The sequence below is a fragment of the Jaculus jaculus genome, chromosome 5 (genome assembly GCF_020740685.1).
Source record: "Jaculus jaculus isolate mJacJac1 chromosome 5, mJacJac1.mat.Y.cur, whole genome shotgun sequence".
Classification (NCBI taxonomy): Eukaryota; Metazoa; Chordata; class Mammalia; order Rodentia; family Dipodidae; genus Jaculus; species Jaculus jaculus.
Window position 1 is genome coordinate 174,300,375 of NC_059106.1, and position 24,982 is coordinate 174,325,356.

The following is a 24,982-nucleotide window of genomic DNA, read 5'->3' on the forward strand; positions in this document are numbered from 1 at the left end:
AATCAACCAAGAGCAGCTTGTGGGGAAAAAAGAGGTTTATTTTTGACTTACAGGCTTGAGGGGAAGCTGCATGATGGCAGGGGAAATGATGGCATGAGCAAAGGGTGGAAATCACCCCCTGGCCAACATCAGGTAGGCAGCAGGAACAGGACAGCATGCCAAACACTGGCATGGAGAAACTGGCTATAACACCCATAAGTCCACCCCCAACAATGCACTGCCTCCAGGAGCCAGGCTTCACACAAGCACCTGAATTATGGTTTGGGGTCAGAACAAGCTATCTTGTTCTGAAGACAAGTTGGGACTTTTGGGGTAACATATTAGATATTCAATCTGTAACAGTTTAAGAGAAAAAAAAAAAACAGATGTGTTGGTTCATATTCTGAAAACCCAATGGGAAAGGGGTGAAGTTCTAGACCTGAGATATAACTCAGTGGTAAAGCATTTGTCCAGGTTATGTAGGGCCCTGGGTTCAGTCCTTAGTGTTGCACAAAAAAAAAAAAAAAAAAAAAAAAGAGAGAGAGAGAGAGAGAGTTGAAGATATGGCTTAGCCTAGCCATTAAGATGCTTGCCTGCAAAACCAAATGACCCAGGTTTGATTCCCCAGGACCCACATAAGCCAGATGCACAAGGTGGTGTGTGCATCTGGGGTTTGTTTGCAGTGGCTGGAGGTCCTGGCATGCCCATTCTCTCTCATAACTAACTAAATAAATAATAAAGAGTATTTTTAAAAAGCAAAAAGTAGAAAAAAGAGGGAGAGGAGAAAGCTCTTGGAGCACCAGACAAGTCATTATAAAGATGGTCTCATCCAATCCTATGAACACTGACATTCTTCAAAGATGATGAGCATTGATGGTGGGCAGCTCTGTCTCAGTGGGCATTAATGGGTGAACAGAGAAAAGTGCCAACAAAGCTACAGAACTTGTGACCATTGTCAATGCTTCCTGTTTTTAAGGAAGATGCAAGTGAACTAGTCACACAGTTTATAACAGTCCTTTGGGCTGAAATAAAATCTAGCCTTGTGTTGTAAGAAAATTAGTGTTTGTAAAGTACTGTGCAGATATGCCCTTTTTAAAAATGCGAAGTATTCTCAAAAATGCATTGTAGCATTTTACTGTGTGTAAAAGATCTAATGTTCATCATCTCTTGGTATAGGTTGGCAAAGACTCTTTTGGCAATGATTATATAGAAAACTTCAGACAGAATGGTATTTCTACAGGTAAAACCTCATCTGTTTTCATTTTTCTTTTTTTATTTCATCCTTTTAAAAGTCAGTGTTTACAACTTTCTTTTTGTTGTTTGCTTGTTATTTTGAGAAAAGGTCTTGCTCACCTGGCTCGCATTGGTAATCACTGTGAGCACAATCGCCTCAAACTCATGGCAACCCTCTTGTCTCAGCCCAGCAAGTGCTAGGATGTAGCTGTGTGCCATCACACCCACCCGAGTGTTTATAGTTCCTCTATGACCTTGTTATAAGAACAATTAGGGCTGAGGAGATGGCTCAGCAGTTAAATGTGCATGCTTGCAAAACCTAATGACCTGGGTTCAATACCCCAGTACCCATGTAGAGCCAGATGCACAAAGTGGCACATGGGTCTGGAGTTCATTTGCAGTGGCAAGAATCGCTGGCACACCCATAAACTGACTGTGTCTATCTATCTCTCTTTCTCTTAAAGAAATAAAATAATTTTATTTTTATTTATTTATTTGAGAGAGAGCACTGGGTGCACCAGGGCTTCCAGCCACTGCAAACGAACTCCAGATGCATGTGCCACCTTGTACATCTGGCTTACATAGATCCTGGGGAATCAAACCTGGATCCTTTGGCTTTGCAGGCAAGCACCTTAATTGCTAAGCCATTTCTCCAGCCCAAGAAATAAAATACTTTTAAAAAGGGAAACTGACTATTGGGTGGAATCATTAGATCTTCTTGTAATGGTCAGAGAACCTCTATGCACAGGTTTGTCTGATCTTGCTTAAATGTCCTCCCATCAGTTTTTTCACCTTCATGCCCTCAGCTGTGAGCGACCGGAGATTGTATGGACGTGCAATTCATAACCAGGGAAAGCAGATACTGAAGTCACAACGGATATTTTAAGAAAAGTCACTGGATGTTATAGCTAGAGACAGTAGAGAAGCCATAAAGACTGAAAACATTTTCCCAGAAGAGAAAACTGAAGGTCAGCAGGTTCTATGATTTTTCTTTCCAAGAGCACACCATCAGTGAGAGCCATCGCCAGGCCTGGAACGCAGGTCTCTGCCTCAGGTCCAGAGCTCTGTGCTGCTGACCAGGGCTGTCTGATCAGCGCCCTGCTTGCATGCCAGACCACTATCCTTTTGTTTTGTTTTGTTGTTTTTTGAAGTAGGTTCTTGCTCAGTCCCTTGAACATACTATGTATTCTCAGGCTAGTCTTGAATTCACAGTGATCCTCCTACCTCTGCCTCCCAAGTGCTGGGATTAAAGGCATGCGACCCTATGCCCAGCCTTTAGACCATCATTCTTGATGAAGTGCAAGCTTATGAGGACAAAGAAAAGCAAACAAGTTCATTTTTATTTTTTTTTAATCTCAAGCCTATTGTTTTCAGTGAAGACAATACATTGTTCTAGAAACACGCATATGTATATAATTTTTAGGCATTGGAAGCAGTTTGATTTGATGGGTTGCTACTAACGCAAAGAAAAGGTGCCATTAAGTGTAAGGATGCCTATTTTCCTGTTTATATAGGTGATGGGTATAAATTAGCACTGATTACTTATTTTTTAACTCATTCCAGATGGTTAAAGGTTAAAAAGTTTTTCCAAGAATTAGTGTCACACTGAAAGTGTTAAAATAAATTATCCATACCAGGCTGTATGTACATGATTGTAATTTTCTTTTTTCTTGTAGAATTTACATATCAGACCGAAGAAGCTGCTACAGGAGCTGCTTCTATAATTGTCAATAATGAAGGTTTGCATTTCACATCACAGAATGTCATTTCCTAAGAGTTCTTTTTCCGTAACTAGGTTGGAAGCAAATTTTTACCTTGTTCCTACCATCTCTTACCACGCCCTCCATGCTGTGACCTAGAGTATAACTTTTCCAATCCAAATATAAACATCTATCTTATTCTAATTTTGAGCATTTGTAAAATAGTCCATGTAATATATATGAAGCATGATGGTCGCTTCCAAATAATAAATCCTGTAATGTCCCTTTTATCTTTATGGGAACTTGAGATTGATGTATATCTCTAAAAACAGTCAGGTACTCACCTGTCATTTCCATGACACCAAGGAAATCATGTAAATAAGTGCAAAAGAAAGCTTGATTGATCACATTTATAGAGTATTCACTGAGCAAACAGCAGCCCTAATTACTTCTAAGTTATTGTTCATGTTCAATTTAGCAATGAAACTTCAAAAGTCTCTATATACAATGAAGTCTGCCACAAGGCTCTACATAGTTAAAGAATTTGTATCTTTTAAAAAAAAAACTAACTCCACAAAGGAGAAAGTGTGTGTGGGGGGGAATTAACATGGGATACTTTTTTATAATCATGGAAAATGCTAATAAAAATTTTAAAAAAAGAAAAAAGAGACTAACTCCAGCTGGGCATGGTGGCATGCACTTTTAATCCCAGCACTGGGGAGGCATAGGTAGGAGATCAAGGCCACCCTGAAACTACAGAGTGAATTCCAAGTAAGCCTGAGCCAGAATGAGACCCTACCTTGAAGAACTAAAAAAAAGTAACTCCCTTCAAGTTAGATTTTCAAATTTTCTTCCAACTGCTTTATGTAAAATATATATATATATATATATATATATATATATATACATATATATATATATGTTTTTTGTTTGTTTGTTTGTTTGTTTTTTCAAGGTAGGCTCTCACTCTAGCCCAGGCTGATCTGGAACTCACTACAGTACAGAATGCCCCATGGATTCACAGCGATCCTCCTACCTTAGCCTCCCTGAGTGGTAGCATTAAAGGCATGCTTCACCACACACAGCTCAGTTGCTTGTTTGTTTGTTTGTTTGTTTGTAATCAGGATAAATAGTTAGAAAGATGAGGCATTTTGTGGGGCAAAAGGGCAGAACCTAGTACAATAAGCAGTTAGCATGTGTTGTGTTACATGAGGATTTATCAGTGTGTGCCTTTTATTTATACAGTGATTCCCCTTATCAATTGGGGAATACATTTTAAGACCTACCAACCTATGCCAGACACTCAGGTAGTACTGAGTCCTCCATATATACTGTTTTATCCTATATCTATATGCCTATAATAAAGTTTAATTTATAAATTAGGAACAGTAAGAGATTGACAACAATAACTAATAATAAAATGGGATGGTTATAACTGACTGTAATAAAAGCTACATCAATGTAGTCTCTTCCTGTCTCACAGAATGCTATTGTACTATACTCATCCTTCTGCGAGATGACACGACAACTGGATTTTGATGTAGCATTAGACTACTATGGAGGGGTTACTTAAACACAGCAACTGCAGTATTTCAGCAGTCAGTCTGATAGTCGAGATGGCCATAAGTGGCTGCCTGGTGGGCTGTGTTCACACAAGGAGCATACACATAGATATGTTAGACAAAGAGATGATTCACCTACCAGGTAGGATGGAGTGGGATGTCACAAGATTTCCTCATGCTGCCCAGAATGGCATGCAATTTAAAACCTAACTAATTTTTTTCAAGGTAGGGTTTCACTGTAGCTCAGGCGGACCTGGAACTCACTATGTAGTCTCAGGGGGCCCTTGAACTCTCGGTGATCCTCCTACCTCTGCCTCCCAAGTGCTGGGATTAAAGACATGCCTGGCTTAAAAACTTAACTAATTTTTCATTTCTGGAATTTTCTATCTGGTTTTGCTTAATAATATTTACTAATTTTCAATTAATATACTGACCATAGGTAACAAACTATGGATATGGTTACAGTATAAATATAGTGTACTTTTTTTCCTTTTCTGTTTGTTTGTTTGTTTGTTTGTTTGTTTGTTTGTTTGTTTGTTTTGAAGCAGGATTTCACTATACCCTAAGCTGATCTGGAACTCACTCTGTAGCCTATGCTAGCTTTGCACTCAGCACTCCTATGTCAGCCTCCTGAATGCTAGAGGTTATAGGTAGGAGCACCATGCCTAGCTCTTTCATTAAAAAAATTTTTTTTGTTCATTTTTATTTATTTATTTGAGAGCGGCAGACAGAGAAAGAGGCAGAGAGAGAGAGAGAATGGGCACACCAGGGCCTCCAGCCACTGCAAACAAACTCCAGACACGTGCGCCCCCTTGTGCATCTGGCTAACATTGGTCCTGGGGAATCGAGCCTCGAACCCGGGTCCTTAGGCTTCACAGCAAGCACTTAACCACTAAGCCATCTCTCCAGCCCTCTTTCATTTTTTTTGAGACAGAGTCTTGCTCTGTAGCCTAGGCTGGCCTTGAACTTTCTAAGTAGACCAGACTGGACAGAAATCCTCCAGCCTCAGCCTTCCAAACGCTGGAATTACAAGCATAAGCTACCATGCTCACTTTCGCAAGGTCATTTTACAGAGATAATAAGGTACTTTAAACTCAGCCTAAGTGATTCTAAAAGTTGCAATACTAAGACAAATATTTCATGCAAGGACAGTAGGTGAAAGTTCTTGTTCTAACAAGACAAAGTCTGTGTTTATCACTTTAAGATAAATTGTAAGTAATAAGTACTGCCAAAAGCAGCTCATTTCTTATCTTAAACCTCATATAAAATTCTAGGGATGATTTACTATTATTTTCATCTATTCCTGTGAAACAAAACCTACAGTTTCAACACTATGATAGATTTTTTTCAAGGCAGGGTCTCACTCTAGCCCAGGCTGACCTGGAACTCACTGGGATCCTCCTACCTCAGCCTCCTGAGCTCTGGAATTAAAGAAATGTGTCACCATGCCTGGCTCAAAGATATCATTTAACATTATATACTGCATGCCTATTATGATGGACTTTGCCTGGTATGTTGCATGGTGACACACTGAAGTATAAATCATGCAGGGCATGGTGGGACATACTTGTAATCTAATCACTCAAGAAGCACAAAAGGATTACAGCAAGTTCAAGGTCAATCTGGTCTACAGAGTAAATTCCAGACCAGCCATGGGCAACAGAAATCCAGTGTCAGAAGAGAGGGAGAGATAGAATTGGCTCCTTTAAAAGAAGACAGGAGTATGCCCAGCAAAGTAGTGACAAATTGTACTTGAGTCATGATTGAGCTAGCCACATGTCTGTGCACGGACAACTATAGTCTTGGACTTATTGCTCAGCAGCCACGGCCAGTCCAAGAATGCAGATCACACTGAGCTACAGTTTACTCCAACAAAGAGATGAGGTCACTGCAGAAGAAAAGGAGGGAGAGATACTGTCTTTCAGCAAATGTGCTTTTTTGAATTTTTTAGGACTGAAGTTGGGTTTATGCTCTTAACCATGCCCACTTTATTAAGTCCTCCTTGTGGCCAACAAACACATCTGTGGTAAGATGAGAGGCTAGAATTTGTTCTGTGTTAAGAGGTAATTTTAGGTCATGTCTGTACAAGATGTGCACGAGCAGCCTGGAGCATAAAAAAAAGTGCCTGCCTTAACGCGTTCCTCTAGAGCAGTGTGTCCAGTAGAAACTGAATGCAACCCACGTTCAGATTTTAAATTGTCCTACATTTGAAATGTGTCCTGACATTTCAAAAAGTAGAAAGGAACAGGTAAATTTGACAATGTATTTATTTAACCTAATCTATCCAAAATATAAGCATTTCAGCATATGATTGAAATTTTTGCTTTAAAGAGCTGGAAAGGTGACTCAGTGGACCAAATACTCGCAACATAAGCATCAGGTTCTGAGTTGCAACCCTAGAACCCACATAAAGCCAAATGCAATAATGTGAGCATTTATAACCCAGCACACCTGCAATGACGTGGGAGGAGAGCGGGAGAAGTCCTGGAAGCTCAAGGCCCAGCCGGCCTAGCAAGATCAGAGGCATACAAACAAGAGACCCTGCCTCAAAACCATGCGGAAGGCAAGAACCAACACTCAGTGTTGTCCTTTGACCTTCACACACATGCTGTGTCACGTGTGCCGTCTGCGCTCATACACAAACACATACACATTTTTGTTTTAAAATTAAAATATTTCAGTATTTTAAAAGCTTAGATAGTTTACCTCCTTTTCACTACACTATATTTGAAACATATTGTGCATTTTATATAAAGTTCATCTCAATTCCGTCTAGCAGGATTCCAAGTATTCCGTGCCACATGTGCTATGGTGACTACCATGCTGGATGGCACAGCTCTTAAGTTTTACCTGCCAGATAAGCTTTTCCACCACCTTGCCTCTGCACAGGTGTGTGTAGGTATTGTAGAGAATGAGTCTGGATGATGAGAATGTTTATTTGATCTGGTAAATTACAGGATAAATATCTCCCCTTTGTCTGGTACATGTAGATTAGATTAGATTAATAGAATTGCTTCTTGGAATGCCATAGATACACACATGTATTGCATGTGTATCATAGAGCATTAATCTGAATATTACACAGGCTTGTTCCTGCATGTACTCATCTATATTGTACTCATCATTTAAAATGCATAGTCTTTACTAAATGTATTATATTAGACATTTCACATAAAAGAAATCTTAAAAGTAGGTTATGTATATTTTTCAACTATTATTCTTATTTTTTTAAACATATTTTATTTATTTATTTGAGAGAGAGAGAGAGTGCACAAGTGAGCGAGTGACCTCCAGCCACTGCAGACAAACTCCAGATGCATGCACCCCCTTGTGCATCTGGCTTACATGGGGCCTGGAGAATCGAACCGGGATTCTTTGGCTTTCCAGTCAAAAGCCTTAACCTCTAAGCTATCTCTCCAGCCCTTCTTATTTATTTATTTATTTATTTGAGCAAGAGAGAGAGAAAGAGGCAGAGAGAGAGAGACAGGGAGGGAGAGAAAGAGAGAGAGAGAGAGAGAATGGGCATGTCAGGGCCTCTCGCCACTGCAAATGAACTCCAGATGCATGTGCCACCTTGTGCATCTGGCTTCCATGGGTCCTGAGGAATCAAACCAGGGTCCTTTGGCTTTGCAGCCAAATGCCTTAAACACTAAGCCATCTCTCTAGCCCCTATTACTGTTTGTATATAAGAATAATATTTGGGAGGCAGAGGTAGGAGGATTGTTGTGAGTTTGAGCCACCCTGAGACTACATAGTGAATTCTAGGCCAGTCTGGGCTAGAGCAAGACCCTACCTCAAGAAAAAAAAAAAAGGAATAATATTAAGGAAGGTATGGTGGCACACACCTTTAATCCCAGCACTGGGAGTCAGAAGTAGGAGGATTGCCATGAGTTCAAGGCTACCCTGAGATACATAGTGAATTCCAGGTCAACCCAGGCTGCAGCAAAACCCTACCTTGAAAAGCCAAAAAAAAAAAAGAATATTAATATTAATAAGGAAAATACTTTTAAGATGTTGCTCAAAGTAACAATAATAAGTCAGGCATGGTGGTATGTACCTATAGTCCCAGCTACTTGGGAAGCTAAGGCAAAAGGATCTCTTGAGCCCAGGAGGTCAAAACCAGCCTGGGAATCATAGCAAAATGTCTATCTCCTTTAAAAAGGAAAAAATGGTCTGGGAAGATGGGCCCAGTGGATAAAGTGCTTACCACATAAGCGTTCATAAGACCCTGAGTTTGGATCTCAGCACCCATGTAAATGCTAATCAGGCATGGCAGCCACCTGTAACCCCAGTGCTTAAGAGACAAAGATTGGTTTCCAGGGGTGAGCTGGTGAACAAAAGAGGAGCATGACTGAGAAAGACACCTGACATCAACCTCTGGTCTCCACAATACATGCATGTAAGCATGTTTGCACACACATATACACACTAAAAAAAAAAAAAAGAGTAGGGATAGAGAAATGGCTTAGCAGTTAAGGCATTTGCCTGCAAAGCCAAAGGTCCTAGGTTTAATTCCCCAGGACCCATGTAAGCCAGATGCACAAGGTGGCACATGCATCTGGAGTTCATTTGCTGGAAGCCCTGGCCTGCCCATTCTCTCTCTGTCTGTCTCTCTCTCTTCTCTCTTCTCTTCCCCCCCCCTCTCTGCTTGCAAACAAATAAATAAAAATTTTAAAAAGAGTTAAAGGGGCTGTGGAGATGCTCTGCAGTTAAATACTCTTGCTTGCAAAGCCTGCCAACCCAGGTTCAATTCCCCGACACCCATGTAAAGCTGGATGTAAAGTGGTGCATGCATCTGTGATCCCAGTGTGCTGACAGCAGGAGGTGGCAAGCTAGCTAGTCTGACATTCCTTTGCAGTCTGGCATGGTCCAGCAGATACCTTGAGGTTGTCCACTGATCGCCACACATATGACATGGCACGTGCACCCATACACACAAACACACACACACACACAAATAAATAACTAATTTTAATTGAGAACTTTGTTGAATGAATATCTTGCATATTGGTTAATTTCCATTGGGCTATATTATTTTTTTAAATTTTTTAATTTTTAAAAATTTTTTTATAATTAACAACTTCCATGATTGTAAACAATATCCCATGATAATTCCCTCCTTTCCCCTTATAAACTCCACTCTCCATCATATCCCCTCCTCCTCTCAATCAGACTCTCTTTTATTTTGATGTCATCATCTTTTCCTCCTATTATGATGGTCTTGTGTAGGTAGTGTCAGGCACTGTAAGGTCATGGATATCCAGGCCATTTTTTGTCTGGAGGAGCACATTGTAAGGAGTCCTACCCTTCCTTTGGCTGTTACATTCTTTCCACCACCTCTTCCATAATGGACCCTGAGCCTTGGAAGATGTGATAGAAACATTGCAGTGCTGAGCACTCCTGTCACTTCTCAGCACCATGGTGCCTTCTGAGTCATCCCATGGTCACTGTCATCTGAAAAGAGAAGCTTCTCTAACCAAAAGTGAGAGTAGCATTAATATGTAGATATGAACATTAAGAGAAGTACTTATTGGGCAGTTTGGTGAGCATAGTATATACATTTTGCCAGGCAGCAGCAGATGTTACACCCTTAGGGCTCATGACTACCCCTGTTGTAGGTTTTCAGTATCAGGGATATATTCCCTCCTATGGAGCAGGCCTCCAGTCAAAGTAAGGGGCAGTTGGTTTTCCCCATAATAGACGTGCCACTATTGCACCTGTTGGCTCATTTGGCTGGTTGGCCAAATATAAGGCTTGCAGGGTCCACTATGATTTCTCTCTCTGCCATTGAGCTGCATGCAATGTGGCTTTTTCCAGCTTTCTGTCAGCTGGTCTATGTGGAGGAGGTTTTCAGCTCAGTTCCAGCAGGATTTCTTGGTGACCTTGCAGCCCATTGGGCTGTATTCTTGATGTTTCTTCTCCCCCACCACCATTCCACTGAGGGTCCTCTTCAGTGGGGTTATTTGTATTCACCATGGGGTCATGAATGGAACAATTCCCAGAATATACCTTTCTACCCTGTGGCTCTTATATTCTTTTCTTCCCCTCTTCCACAATGTTCCCTGAGGATAAATAAGTTTAAAAAGGGAAAAAGTAAACAGGATATTATGAATTTCACAGATACATTGCAAAAGATACTTTTGGAATATGAAATTAAATGTGAACGTTTTAACTTAAATATGTTAAAATTAATACTTACAGCACATTTTTATAATGACTTTATAAGTACAATTGTAACATTGCAAAATATCATTGTTTGGCTTTACTTGGTTTTAATATAAATATGGGGAATTTCTTTATAGGCCAAAACATCATCGTCATAGTGGCTGGAGCAAATTTGCTTTTGAATTCTGAAGACCTAAAGAAGGCAGCCAATGTCATTAGCAGAGCCAGAGTAATGATCTGCCAACTAGAAATAAGTCCAGCAACTTCTTTGGAAGCACTGATAATGGCCCGCAGAAGTGGAGGTAATTTTACATACTTGTCACTCTTCCTATAAAAGCTTTTATCACTGTCTTAATTAAAGTTAACCTTTTAAGTTAAGCAAAGCATTACTTTGTAGTAAAATATTCCTTCCTCCATCTGTGAGATTTACCGTCTTGTAGTTCCTGATAATGTTAGAAAAACTTACAAATAGAATAAAAATAACATGAGTAGCATATCTGATATCCCTAAATATAAATCTGTAATTCAATTAGCAAAATTGAAACAAGGAATAATTAGACCCTCTGAAGCAGCCCATGGTCCAAGAAAACACCTAAGACAGATATTTTTCCTCTCTGAAGGATGGTGGTTAAGCTGCCTGACATCTCCAATCACTGCCCAATTATAGTCTGATAACATCTCTGGAAGTCAAAGAATTATTCTTTCTTTTGTTTCTAAAACTTAATCTTGGGGCTGGGGAGATGGCTTAGCAGTTAAGCACTTGCTTGCAAAGCGTACAGGCTTGGGTTCAGTTCCTCAAGTGCCCCATGTAAAGCCAGTCACAAAAAGTAGCACATGCATCTGGAGTTCACTTGCAGCTGCAAAAGGCCCTGGTGCACCCATTCTTTATTCTCTCTCTTTCTCTCTCTCTCTCCCTCTCTCTGCTCTTTCTTTATCTATCAAATAATTAAATAAATGCAATTTTTAAAAAGCTGTATTATCTTTTCAGTAAACAAGAGATTATTTATATGTAACAGGTCTGTGTTGTCAATGTTTACTAAGTGATCCTTTTCTTTTTGGAATGTTCAAACCTACCAAAACAGGCAGAACTCTATAATAAAACCCATCACCCAGAAGTTAGAACCCAAAATTAACCTGGATTCATCTCTTTTCCCACAAATTCCTCTTACCCCACCCCCAAGAAAATATCCTTTCTTGGTTTTTCCAAGGTAGGGTATTGCCCTATCCCAGGCTGACCTGGAATTCACTATGTAGTCTCAGGGTGGCCTCAAACTGTCCATGATTCTCCTATCTCTGCCTCCCAAGTACTGGGATTAAAGGAGTGTGCCACCATACCCAGCTGAAAATATCCTTTTTTAAATCTGGGTAGTTTGTTTCTTATTTTACTTTGTTGCCTAGTGGGGAAGCACTTTCTGAGCTAGTCATATCTCCATCCATTGTTAGATTTTACACATTAAAATTAGCTATCTGTAAAGTATGTATAGAAATGTACCCTCCAGAGCTTTCTGTGAATGGAATGAAATATGCCAAGAATGATACAATACATGCCAGTAAACCCCAATTTTCTTCTCCTCACCTCCATTTGTCTCTTTGCGTTAAACTTAGAATCGGGGTAGTTGGGTGTGTGGTGCATGCCTGTAATGCCAGCATGCAGAAGGTAGAAGCAGAAGGACTGGGAGTTTAAGACCACCCTGTACTCGATAGGGAGCTGAAGACCAGCCTGAGCCTAAGCTTGACCCTGTCTCAAAAATATTAGGACCACTTCCTGATCTAGCATCACTTGGACAAAACAAAAAGTAGCCACTGTTACGATAATGACTTTATTGTGACAGTAGTTACTTGATTTATAAGAAGAGCATAGAGAACCACATTGACTTCTCCAGCAAGATACACAGACAAAAGGAAGAAGAAGAAAAGGAAGAAGATATATACATGGTGTGTGTGTGTGTGCACGTTTTATATAAGTGACTTCTCCCCAAGGGTATATAGTGTTCTAAATACCAGCAAATGGAAAATAAGTCATTGAAATGGTTTTGTGGATAATTTTACAGTGTTTGCCTTGATTTAGCAAAACTTCTTCTTGGCAAAACAACATGCTGTGGCAAATTCTCAATGACATTTACTATATTTTTAATGGACTCAAAGCTGTCAGAAAGAATTCAGAGCCAAACTCCATTTGGTTGCATTTCCTCAAAGTGTCACAGATCAGTTCTAATGTTCATGGTAAGCATTCTCCATACCATGCCCATCCCAGGTGGGTGAAGTGAATGCAGTATGCCTCTCCACTCCTGCTTCTGCCTCTCTCTGTACAGCTCAAAGCATTTCTCATGTAATCTCAATCTCTCTCTCTCTTTTTTTCTCCTTGCTCCTGCTGTTCCTTGGTCCCTCTGTCCTAGCCTAGGTACCTGTTACCTCCCCAGCTTGTGGAGGAGAGGAAGGCACAGCCAGTGCAGGTGAGGAGCTAACATGTCACAGGGGAGGTCAGAGTAATCCTGATGGACAGGCAGCTTGATTAGGCTGTTGTCTGGGGAGGGTCCAGAAGTGCTCCTGTCACCTGACATGCACCTCTTCCCTTTGAGGAACTGTAGGTGCTGGGACATCAAAAAGAGGTGTAAGAGTCTGGGTGCGGTGGTGCACGCCTTTAATCCCAGCACTTGGGAGGCAGAGGTAGCAGGATCACCATGAGGCCACCCTGAGAATACATAGTGAATTCTACATCAGCCTGGGCTAAAGTGAGACCCTACCTCAACAAAAAGGGGGGGGGGGGATGAAGAGATGGCTTAAGGATTAAGGTGCTTGCCTGTGAAGCCTAAGAACCCACGTTCGACTCTCCAGGTCACAGGTAAGCCAGGCATACAAGGTGATGCAAGCACTCAAGGCTGCACATACGCACAAGGGGGCGCATGCATCTGGAGTATGATTGCAGTGGCTGGCGGCCCTGGTATGCCAATTCTCTCTATATATTTCATAAAAAAAATTACAACAAAAAAAGAAAAAGAAGAGGGGTAGGTAGTGAGCCACAGGCCACACAGCCTAGTCACATTTTTTTCTGTTTTTTCAAGATAGTCTCATGTAGCTGAGACTGGCCTGAAACTCACTATAGAGCCAAAGCAGCCTTGAGCTCCTAATGCCTCTGCCTCCACCTCCCTGGTTTTCTACTTTACATTTTTTTTTGTTTATTTTTATTTATTTATTTGAGAGTGACAGACTGAGCGAGAAAGGCAGAGAGAGAGAGAGAGAGAGAGAGATTGGGCGCGCCAGGGCCTCCAGCCACTGTAAATGAACTCCAGACATGTGTGCCCCCTTGTACATCTGGCTAACGTGTATCCTGGGGTATTGAGCCTCAAACCGGGGTCCTTAGGCTTCACAGGCAAGCACTTAACAGCTAAGCCATCTCTCCAGCCCTCTGAAAAACCAGAGTACCTAAATGTTAATACTTGATGATCTTTCCTAAACAATGCCCCACTCTTATTTAAAGGGTTGTATTCTAAGAGTCCCAGAAGGCCTTGAAATTCCAATCATGCTGAACACTATAATTTTGTGCCTTTTCCTTTAAAAATAATATTTATTTATTTATGTATTTGCAAGCACTTAGGGAGGAAGGGAAGGAGAGGGTGGTGAGAACGGTTGTCTCAGGGCCTCTTACCACTGCAAACTCAAGACACATGTACCACGTTGTGCATCTGGTATTATTTGTGTACTAGGGAATCAAACCTGGCCGCCTCTCAGGCTTTGTAAGCAAGTTCCTTTAACCACTGAGCCATTTCTCCAGCCCTGCCTTTTTCTTTTTTTGGTTTTTTAAGGTAGGGTCTCACTCTAGCTCAGGCTGACCTGGAATTCACTATGTAGTCTCAGGGTGGCCTTGAACTCACAGCGATTCTCCTACTTCTGCCTCCCAAGTGCTGGGAGTAAAGGCATGAGCCACCATGCCTGGCCCTTTTTCTTTTTAAAAAATTAATTAATTGTTTTGTTCTGTGCAAGTGTGTATAGTATATAGTGTGTGTGCTCTGTGTGCTTGTGTGCAGATGCTAGGGGAAAGCACTAGGTGTCCTCTATAGCACTTTTGCCTTATTTCCCTAAGATAGAATTCTCTCATTGAATGTGTAGCTCCCCTTTTTTTCAGTTAGACTGTATTACCAAGGAACTCCAGCAATCATCTTCTGTCTGCCTCCCTGAGCACTGGGATTACAGGTATGCACAGCCACACCTAGCTTTTTATGTGGGTGCTAGGGGTCACACTTAGATCTTTATGCTCCCTCAGCAAGCACTCTTAACCTGTTCAGTGGTCTCTCCATTTCCTCCTCTTTCATTGCAAGCACTACTCATGACACACTGCAACCAGAACTTTGCTTATTGGAGGTAGAACAAGAAAACTAGCACTGTTTGTTTTCCTTCGTTGTTTCATGGGTTGAAGGTTTTTCTTCCCATGGATATTAGTAGCAACCTTGTTTGTTCTTACCTGATTAGGTCAAGACTTTTTACCTGTTCAGTTAAAGGAAGCAATGTATGGCTTGTTGCTGGCATATCTGATTTGCTTCCACCATGGTCTTGGACTTTGGAGTCATTATTATGTAGAATAAGGCTTCCTTGATCACAAGCACTGCTGTACCTAGACAGTCCATCTGACAATCAAGTTGGCTACTGCATGGCTAATTGCAGGTCACATATATAGGGTGGGGAAACTGGGCAGAAGAATGATTCATACGCCCGAGAGAGGATGGAGCCATCAGGATGGCATGATATTTCAAGATACTTTGAATTCTGATTTCAGAAATTTTTCTATTTAATATTTTCAGGCTCTGGTTGACCATGAGTAACTGAATCTTTGGGAAGAAAAACCACAGATATGAACAGCTACTGTGTAATAAGACTTAAAGTAATAATAGCTTACATTTATATGTAGTCTCTCTCCCAATCCCATGTAAGCAGATGCACAAGGGTGATGCAAGTGCAAGGTCACACATGCCCACTAGGTGGTGCAAACATCTGGAGTTCAATTTCAGTGGCTGAGGCCCTGATGTGCCAATTCTCTCTCCATCTCACTCTGTTTCTCTAAAAATTTTTTTTAAGGTTTTTTTTCTTTTGTCTGTATGACAGGGCTGGAGAGATGACTTAATGGTTAAGGTACTTTCCTGTGAACCCTGAGCACCCAGGTTCGATTTTCCAGGTTCCACATAAGCCAGATGCACAAGGTAGCACATGCATCTGGAGTTTGTTTGGAGTGGCAAGAGGCCCTGGTGTGCCCATTCTCTCTCTTTCTTCCCCTCTCTCTGTCTCTAATAAATAAATAAATAAAAATAAATCTTAAAAAAAAACCCTATGACAAGTTGAGCATGGTAGCACATGCCAATAATACCAGCCCTTGGAATGCTGAGGTAAGAGCTCAGAAGATCAAGGTCATCTTCAGGGAAATAGTGTGTTCAAGGAATACCCAAGACAGTGTTAAAGAAGAGAGAGAGCCCTATAGCAGAGATAGAATAGGTGTTCTCTTAGGCTGGAAAGGAGGGGACTGAGAGCTCAAAAATTTGTTAACATTTTTAATATTTTTCATTTATTTATGAAAGCGAATATGGGTCCTTCAGAACCTCTTACCTCTGCAAATGAACTCCAGACACATATGTGATTACATGGGTACTGTGGAATTAGACCCAGCTATTAGGCTTTGCAAACAAGCACCTGAGCCATCTTTGCTGCCTTCTGAGATGTTAAATACTTGGTTCAGCCAATATCTCATTTCTGATGAGTATGGACAACAGAATTCTGACAGAAAGTGCTGTCTCCTAGACCACACTTTAAAAAGAAACAATTCCATGCCGTTGATACGAATAAACTGAGCCTTTGTAAAGAGTGTCTAAAAAAGTAAAATCCTTAAATTTTCATACTGCCCAGCAAGGAGCCTAAGCTCTGAATGATTTTGCTGCTTGAGAAACCAATAAGACATGTCAGATCATTGGTAACAATGTGTCCCCACACACTCCACCACGGTGTATGCTCATGATGTACACATGCCCGCCACCGTCCAGAACTTCTCCAGTTAGGAGCTTTCTCTGGCCAGGTCAGCTGGCCCCTATCTGGTAGATACCAGCCAGATGCAGCTTCTACTGTGTGTGTGTGTGTGTGTGTGTGTGTGTGTGTGTGTGTGTGTGTTACATCTACTTCATTCCTAGATGAGATAAGAATGATATGGTGAAGGGGGATCCATTCATTTAGGGATTGTGAAGAATGACTGAGTTCAGAACCAGTTGCTTAGCAAATAAGAAACCACAGGGAAGGATGTTAAATCCTTGCTTGAAACGTTGGCATCTCCTGCTGTGAAAGGAGAGAATTGGCCTGAGAGCTGTCACACACACTGATGTCACCATGGATGATCACAGCAGAGTGGGTCAAGCTAGTGACCTATTGGACACTATTTCTCCATTGTCCCATGAGGCGGCTGGCCAGCGGTTTGCAATCTTCCAGAAAGATAGCGTCATCATCCTCTTCTAAATTTATCGTCAGAGCTCCCCAATCATTGCTGCTTATAAGTAGCAAAGTTCAATTCTACATATTTTACAATTAAACGGTGTATCAACCGTTAAAACAGAAAAAAAGGTCCCTCTATCTTTGAACAAAATGTCTTAAAACCCTCCTTGTCTTAACAGAATGGAAGCATCAATTTTAAAGAAAGCATCAATATTAAAAAAAAATTAAATTAAAAGAGTGACCCTGCACAGCCCTGTCACCACTAGGTCCCAGCGCAGTGACGTAGACCCACAGCAGAGCTTCTGCAGCTGTGGGTGATGAAATTATGCGTGTTGGTTCTGGTCTTTATATCCATTTCAAAGCAAATGAAACATTGCAGGAATGATTATAAATAATGGAGGTTGTAAGATTGCCAAGATTAAATCCCAGGTATGGCACAAGGTACCTTCTAATGCCACTCTAGCCCTTTCCCATGTGGAAAACAACACTTGGCTGACTGGTCACCTACACTTTCACAGTAGCATTGTCCCACACACAGCCCATGCTTGGAGCAATTTTTTTGCTCAATTCACAGAAAACAAGCCTCCACTATAGAGACAAAGCACACGTTTTGGGTATCCCACCCTCCTCACGATGTTTTTGCTTAGTGTGATTTTAGGTTCCTTTTCCTCTATGTTGTCTCCTAGGGCCTTCTTGACTCTCTAACTCCTGTCCTCCATTGCAGTACCAGGAAGTGTTTCCCCTTCTTTTCCCTGTCTTTTGCTCTGTGCTCCCCAGGCCTCACCAGCTTCTCACCCATATCAGCCACTGACACATCCATCTCCCACTGTAACGAATGCTGCCTGTTGGATGCTGCCAGTCCACACTGCATCTCCAAGTTTCTGCATGACATAGTGGGGGCTCTAGTCTTGCCTGGTCTCAGGATGATGTGTGGACACCGTCCTTTCTACCTCGTGCATTCCAAATTTGGCTTTGCAGGCAAACACCTTAACCGCTAAGCCATCTCTCCAGCCCACAAATGTGATTTTTAAAGGCTGTAAGGTGATTAGAGTCAATACCAAAAGCTGTTGTGAGTTTGTGCTCAGGCCATGCATTGCTATGGGCAGAGTCATGGTCTAGAAAAGTTAGTTTTGAAGAGGACTGAACCCTGAACTTAAAGCCAGAGTGCTGTTGGGGAGGGCCCAGCCTAACCATGTTCCAAGTATGACTATGGCCTTCAACATATGACCTCATCTCTCTGAGCCTTACTTTCTTCCTCTGAAAAATACTTCTGCCAGTATAATGATTGTGACATTCTCTTTTCCCTCTGTCTGCTCTCCCCTTTGTCCTTCTCTTGTAGTTGCCTAGTCTGAGCTAGCACTGATCTCCAGTTGAACTTCTCCTTTCCCAGTCATGTTAGAGTGTTCCCAGATTGCTCAAAAAGTCAAGAATGGAGTGCTGTGGTGTGTTTGTTGACAGAAGTGATTATGATGCACTTTGGAGATATATATGAGTATGCAAAATATACACATACATACCTGTTTCCTACATGCTGTTCCTGCCAGGAAACACTTGAATTCCTCGTTGTTTCTTTGCTGACATCTCTTTTTTTCATCCCTGGGAAGTAGGATTACAGAGTAGCCTCACAACCAAGCACTTCAGTTAATCCACAGAAGTGTCCACCAGCCCACCCACACTCAGACACGCCCATCATACCACACATTTACTTTTGTTTAATGTTCATGTTGCTCTCACCTTAATTCTTGAGTAGTCACCACTTTCTGTAAAAAGAAGCTACTCTGGCCAGCCATGGTGGCACATGCCTTTAATCCCAGCACTTGGGAGGCAGAGGTAGGTGGATTGCCAAGAGTTTGAGGCCACCCTGAGAATGTATAGTGAATTACAGGTCAGCCTGAGCTAGAGCAAGACCTTACCTCAAATAAAATAAAGTAAAAATAAGAAGCTACTGTGACCAAAGATTAACCACTAATCTATGGGCACAAAAATACAATAGTAAGGGCGGGAGAGATGGTTTAGTGGTTAAGGCACTTGCCTACAAAGCCAAAGGACCCAGGTTTTAATCCCCAGGACCCACATAAGCCAGATGCACAAGGTGGCACATGTATCTGGAGTTCATTTGCAATGGTTGAAGACCCTAGCATGCCCATTTACTCTCTATATCTGTGTGTGTGCGTGTGTGTGCGTGTGTGTGTGTGTGTGTGTGTGTGCGCGTGCGTGTGCACGCATGTGCCTTTTTCTCTCTCTTAAATAAATACTTTTTAAAAAAAATATGCAGCAGCAATAGCTTCATCTGTACGGCTTATGATCTTCCCAGCTATAGGCTTTTGACTAGGTTTTCAGTACCAGGCATGAATTTCCTCCCATGGAGTGGGGCTCAACTTCAATCAGAAACCAGTTGGTTACCTCCATTAACAGTCAAGCCCCTATTGCACCAGTGGACACATCTTGCCTGGCTGGCCAGTTGTGTAGGTGGCAAAGTATATTGGCTATAAATATTGATGCTTGCCCAAGAAGCTGAACCATTCATTGCAAAGTAAACACTAAAGAAGATGGAAATAAATAATTGATACTAGGCTAACATGTAGACAGAGATTTCAGACAAGATGGGCTACATTCAGCATGATATGACTGTAGATGGAGATAGAAATTTCAAACTGTATCTGCAGCAAAGTTTTTATTTAATGTGAATGATACAAAAATGATTGTGCTCAGGGATTTCTCTTACTAAATGTCTATATATACACCATGTCAAAAAATGACAACTGTTGGGCTGGAGAGATTGCTTAGTGGTTAAGACATTTGCCTACAAAGCCAAAGGACCATGGTCTGACTCTCTAGGACCCATGTAAGCCAGATGCACAAGGAGGTGCACGTGTCTGGATTTTGTTTGCAATTGCTGGAGGCCCTGGCATGCCCCTCTCCCCCGTCTGCCTCTTTCTCTCTCTCACTCTCTCATCTGTCTCTCACTCTCTCAAATAAATAAATTAATTTTAAAAATAATTTTTAAAATGACAGCTATTTTATGAAATGCCATAATGGCATCCATTACTTTGTATGTTAACTTAAAAGATAAATAAAGGAATTAAATTTTAAAATACAATAACTAAGAAACCTTTTCTTCTTAGTGAAAACCTTGTTCAACCCAGCTCCTGCCATGGCTGACCTGGACCCCAAGTTCTACAGCCTCTCAAGTGTGTTCTGCTGCAATGAGAGTGAGGTAAAAATGAATTGGTCTGACCTTTCTTTGAGAGACTTTTCAGACAAGTGGATAAAACAGAGGCAGGACTAACCACATCATTTTGATCACACATGAATTAGATGAAAACAGATTTTTCAGTTTATTACAGTGTGTAGAAAAGGAGGTTAGTAAGTCCTAGGATAGCAATAAAGATTCCAACTTGTCCCATGATCTGGCATTTATCAAACCTTAGTTAATTTTAGCCCTATCCCAGTTCTTACACTATTGATACTTTGTTTTCTTTTTTAATTATTTCATATTTTGTGGAGTAATTACTCTCAGAGGTCCTGAGTTTAACAAATAAAAATATAGGATGCCCAGTTAAATTTGAATTTTAGATAATCAGTGGATAATAGACTAAGTATACTTGCAAAACTATTTGTTGTTTACCTGGAATTCAGATTTAACTGAACTTCCTGTATTTTATCAGGAACCCCTAATTATCATGCAGCTCCTAGATTGTCTTCTGTCTTCTGTTGTGCAGACCATGTGACAGCTGGATAGACAGACACAGGTTCTCCACTGATGCCACAAAAGATGTCAGTGGGCACTGCCCTAGGGAAGCAATGCCTCTGTCCATCTGAGGATCATAGTGTATACATATGCATAAAACATCAGCATGTTGGTAATACCTATCTCTTTGTAAAAATATATATTTAAAATATTTTATTTATTTATTTAGAGAGAGAGAGAGAGAAAAGAGGCAGAGAGAGAGAGAATGGGCGCACCAGAGCCTCCAGCCACTGCAAACATACTCCAGACACAGGCACCACCTTGTGCATCTGGCTTATGTGAGTCCTGGGGAATTGAACATAGATCCTTTGGCTTTACAGGCAAGTGCTTAATTGCTAAGCCATCTCTCCAGCCTTGTAAAAAATATTTTCTATGGCAGGTTCTCACTATATACCCCAGGCTGACTCAGTCTCCTGTAGTGATGGGGATAGCTTTGACTTCTGATCCTCCTGCTTCAGCTACTGAGTGCTGGGAATGCAGCGTGGACCACCACACCCAGTTTGTGGGATACTGAGAGTCAAATTCAGGATGTTGTGCATGCTAGGTATGCACTCTGCTCACTAAACCACAATGCCCGCCCTTTGTAAATATTTTTAACATTGAAATTTCTCTATCTTTCCATTTGTATAGAATAGACATTCGACTAGAACTCTCACCCAGTGTTGACATAGACAGACTGTACACATTAACACATGCAACATTTAGTCTTCAAACTGTTGATTCAGCTTTTCTGTCTTCTCCACTAAATTAGAAATTCCATGAAGATGGGGCATCTTCTGTCTGCCCGTATTCCTAGTGGCTGTCTGTGCCCATGAACTTGCCCATCACTGCATCATTCCCAGTTTTATATAAATGAACTCTGGTCCTTAAAGAAACTGGTCTCAAAAATTTAATCTAAATTTTAAATCTAAATAATCTCTGTTCCAAAGAAGTTTTACATATCAATATGTAAGTATGTGTCAAAAATGCAATAAATTGAGAGATGGCTTAGCTGTTAAGGTACTTGCCTGTGAAGCCCAAGGACCCAGGTTCAGTTCCCCAGTACCCACATAAGCCACATAGGCAAGGTGATGCATGCATCTGGAATTGGTTTGTAGTGGCTGGAGGTCCTGGCACAACCATTCTCTCTATATATCTGCCTCTTCCTCTCTTTCCCTCTCTCTCCATCCCTCCCTCTCTCTCTAATAAATAATTTTTTTAAAAAAAGCTATAGGGGCTGGAGAGATGGCTTAGAAGTTAAGCGCTTGCCTGTGAAGCCTAAGTACCCCGGTTCGAGGCTCAACTCCCCAGGACCCACTTTAGCCAGATGCACGCATCTGGAGTTCGTCTGCAGTGGCTGGAGGCCCTGGCGCGCCTATTTTCTCTATATATATATCTGTCTCTTTCTCTCTGTCTGTTGTTCTCAAATAAATAAAAAATAAACAAAAAATTTTAAAAAGCTATAAAGACTCAGGTTCAACTCCTCAGTACCCATGTAAGCCAGATGCACAAAGTGGTGCATGTGTCTAGAGTTTATTTGAAGTGGTGAAGGCCATGGCACATTCATTCTCTCTATATATCCACCTCTTTCCCTGCTTTCTTTCCCCAGTAAATAAATAAATTTAAAAATTAAAATAATTAGTAAATGTAAAATGTCAATTTAAAATAAATATTTTTATGAATAAATAATAAGTAAATAATTTTTTAAAGAAAAAGGAAAAGAGGGCTGGAAAAATGGCTTAGTGCTTAAAGCACTTGCCTGAGAAGCCTAAGGACCCAAGTTCAGTTCCCCAGAATTGACAAAACTGGAGCTGAATAGAAGCAGTATTAACACCTGCATGATATTTTCTAGAGTTGAGAAAAGGCATGAGTCCTGAGGTCAAAAGCATCTATACTGGTTTCACGTAAAATAGACACATATAGCTGGGCGTGGTGGTACATGCCTTTAATCCCAGCACTCAGGAGGTTGGGATAGGAGGATTGCTGTAAATTTGAGGCCAGCTTGTTGCTACAAAGTGAGTTCCAGGTAAGTCTGAGCTAGGATGAGACCTTACCATGAAACAAACAAAAAAGACAAATATGATTTGGTACTACATAGATTGGAAATAAAGACAAAAGTACTTTTAAATTGCCAGAGAAAATGGGAAGAATTTCTAGTTCTCCATTGCTTATGAGAAAGAATAGGTAAAACCAGAGTGTCCATCAAAAGGAGATCAGGGCAGAGGAGATGCTCAACAGTCGGAGGTTTTGTTCTGCAGGGCTGCCAACCCCAGTTCAGTTCCCCAGCACCCACAAAAGGCCAATCACAAAGTGGCATACACATCTGAAATCCCAAAGCACCTGACTGGAAGGTGGTGCCAGGAGAACCCTGAGGCCCACAGGTCAGCTAGACTAGCCTTCTCAATAAGGAACAACAAGACAGACCTTGTCCCAAAGAAGTTAGAAGGAGAGGGATGTCACTCCAAGGTTGTCCTCTGCCTTCCATACAAGCACCATAGCACATGAGTGTGTGTGCATGCACACACACACACACACACACACACACTAATAAAAAAAAATAAAGGAAAATAGAGTCCATTGAAACTTTACTATATTTGCTAGAAAAATAGAAGGAAGAGAGGGAGAGAGGGGTGAAAGAGGAAAATGTCAAGAGAAAAGCACATTGCTGAGTAGAATGTGTGCAAGGTATTTAACTTCTTACAGAAAAAAATCAGAAGCCAATAAAATGATGAGATCTATTAAAGTGAGGTGGTAGGTTGTTGACTATTTGTTCTCTATTTTCTTCTGTTAAGTATGTTTCCATTAAACAATAGTTTTTGAGAGGTTTCTAGAAGATGCTAGTGTTTCTGAAAATAGATTGTTCAACTCTGCAAATATAAATGATCCCAGTAATGAATACCAACATAAGACATTCTTTAAGAAGACAGGCTGGACATGGTGGCACATGCCTTTAATCCCAGTACTTAGGAGGCAGAGGTAGGAGGATCGACATGAGTTTGAGGCCACCCTGAGAATACATAGTGAATTCCAGGTCTGCCTGGTCTACAGTGAAACCCTACATCAAAAAGCAAAAACAAAAACAAAAAAAGAAAAGATAGGCCGGACGTGGTAGCACATACCTTTCATCCCAGCACTTAGGAGGCTGAGGTAGGAAGATCACTGTGAGTTCAAGGTTAACTTGGAGCTACAGTGAGTTCTAGGTTAGCCTGGGCAAGAAAGTTAACCCTATCTCAAAAGAAAAAAAAAATCATCATATAAGTTTCTAGTACTAGTACTTCTTAAGCTGTGGTTATCAGAACCAGGAAGGCTCCCAGAGATGCCAGATGAGTGTCTCTCAGCCCTGCTTCTCCCCTACCCTCCACTTTTTTGTTTGGTTTGGTTTGGTTTGGTTTTTGCGAGTTAGGGTCTCACTCTAGCCCAGGCTGACTTGGAACTCACTCTGTAGTCTCAGACTGTCCTTGAACTCGTGGTGCTTCTCCTACCTCTGCCTCTTAAGCACTGGTATCAAAGGTGTATACCACCCCACCTGGCTTGTAAAGACCTTTTTTATTGTGGGAAAAATACTGATCTATGCAAACCTCCTCATTGTCCATGACTGGGGAAGGTCATATTCAGAAAATAGTGGAGGCCCCTTCTCTGCTCCTCCTCTCTAGACAGGACTAGAGAGATGGCTTAGCAGTTAAGGTACTTGCCTGTGAAGCCTAAGGACTCAGGTTTGATTCCCTAGTACCCACGTGTATCTAGAGTTCGTTTGCATCTCAAATAAATAAAATATTTTTAAAAGCAAGTGGACAAAAGTGATAGTCTGCATGCAACAGCTAGCTGCATGTAAAAGGCACCAGGAGCCAGAGAGGCCTAGAGAAGGGCATCCCTAGGTTCCAGTGCCCTCTCCCTCTCTTTCCCCTCCTTCCTTTTCTTCTTTTGTAGAATTTATATTATACATGTACATTTTATATCATACATGTAGAAAAGCTGGAAAAGAATATGGTTAACTGTTGTCACACAATCACTAGGCTTGAGAGATGGCTCTCTAAAATAAAACAAAATTTTTAAAAAGAATGGGAAGAACAATGGAACTGGACACCCGACCTTCTGTTCTGCAGTGAGTGTACCCCACCCCACCTCACTTCAGGAGGCACATGAATGCCACG

At 41.2% G+C, this 24,982-nt stretch overlaps 1 protein-coding gene across 3 annotated transcripts in view; it reads left to right on the plus strand.

Annotated features, from left to right (window-relative positions):
- The window catches only part of Rbks (ribokinase), a 101,324-nt gene that overhangs the window by 28,960 nt on the left and 47,382 nt on the right, over positions 1 to 24,982 (plus strand). For all 3 annotated transcript variants that reach the window (XM_004669402.2, XM_045150091.1, XM_045150090.1), the window contains exons 3-6: positions 1,156 to 1,219; positions 2,889 to 2,951; positions 10,777 to 10,941; positions 20,227 to 20,318. In XM_004669402.2, coding sequence (XP_004669459.2) covers positions 1,156 to 1,219; positions 2,889 to 2,951; positions 10,777 to 10,941; positions 20,227 to 20,318 — 384 coding nt within the window. The remainder of the gene's footprint in view (positions 1 to 1,155; positions 1,220 to 2,888; positions 2,952 to 10,776; positions 10,942 to 20,226; positions 20,319 to 24,982) is intronic.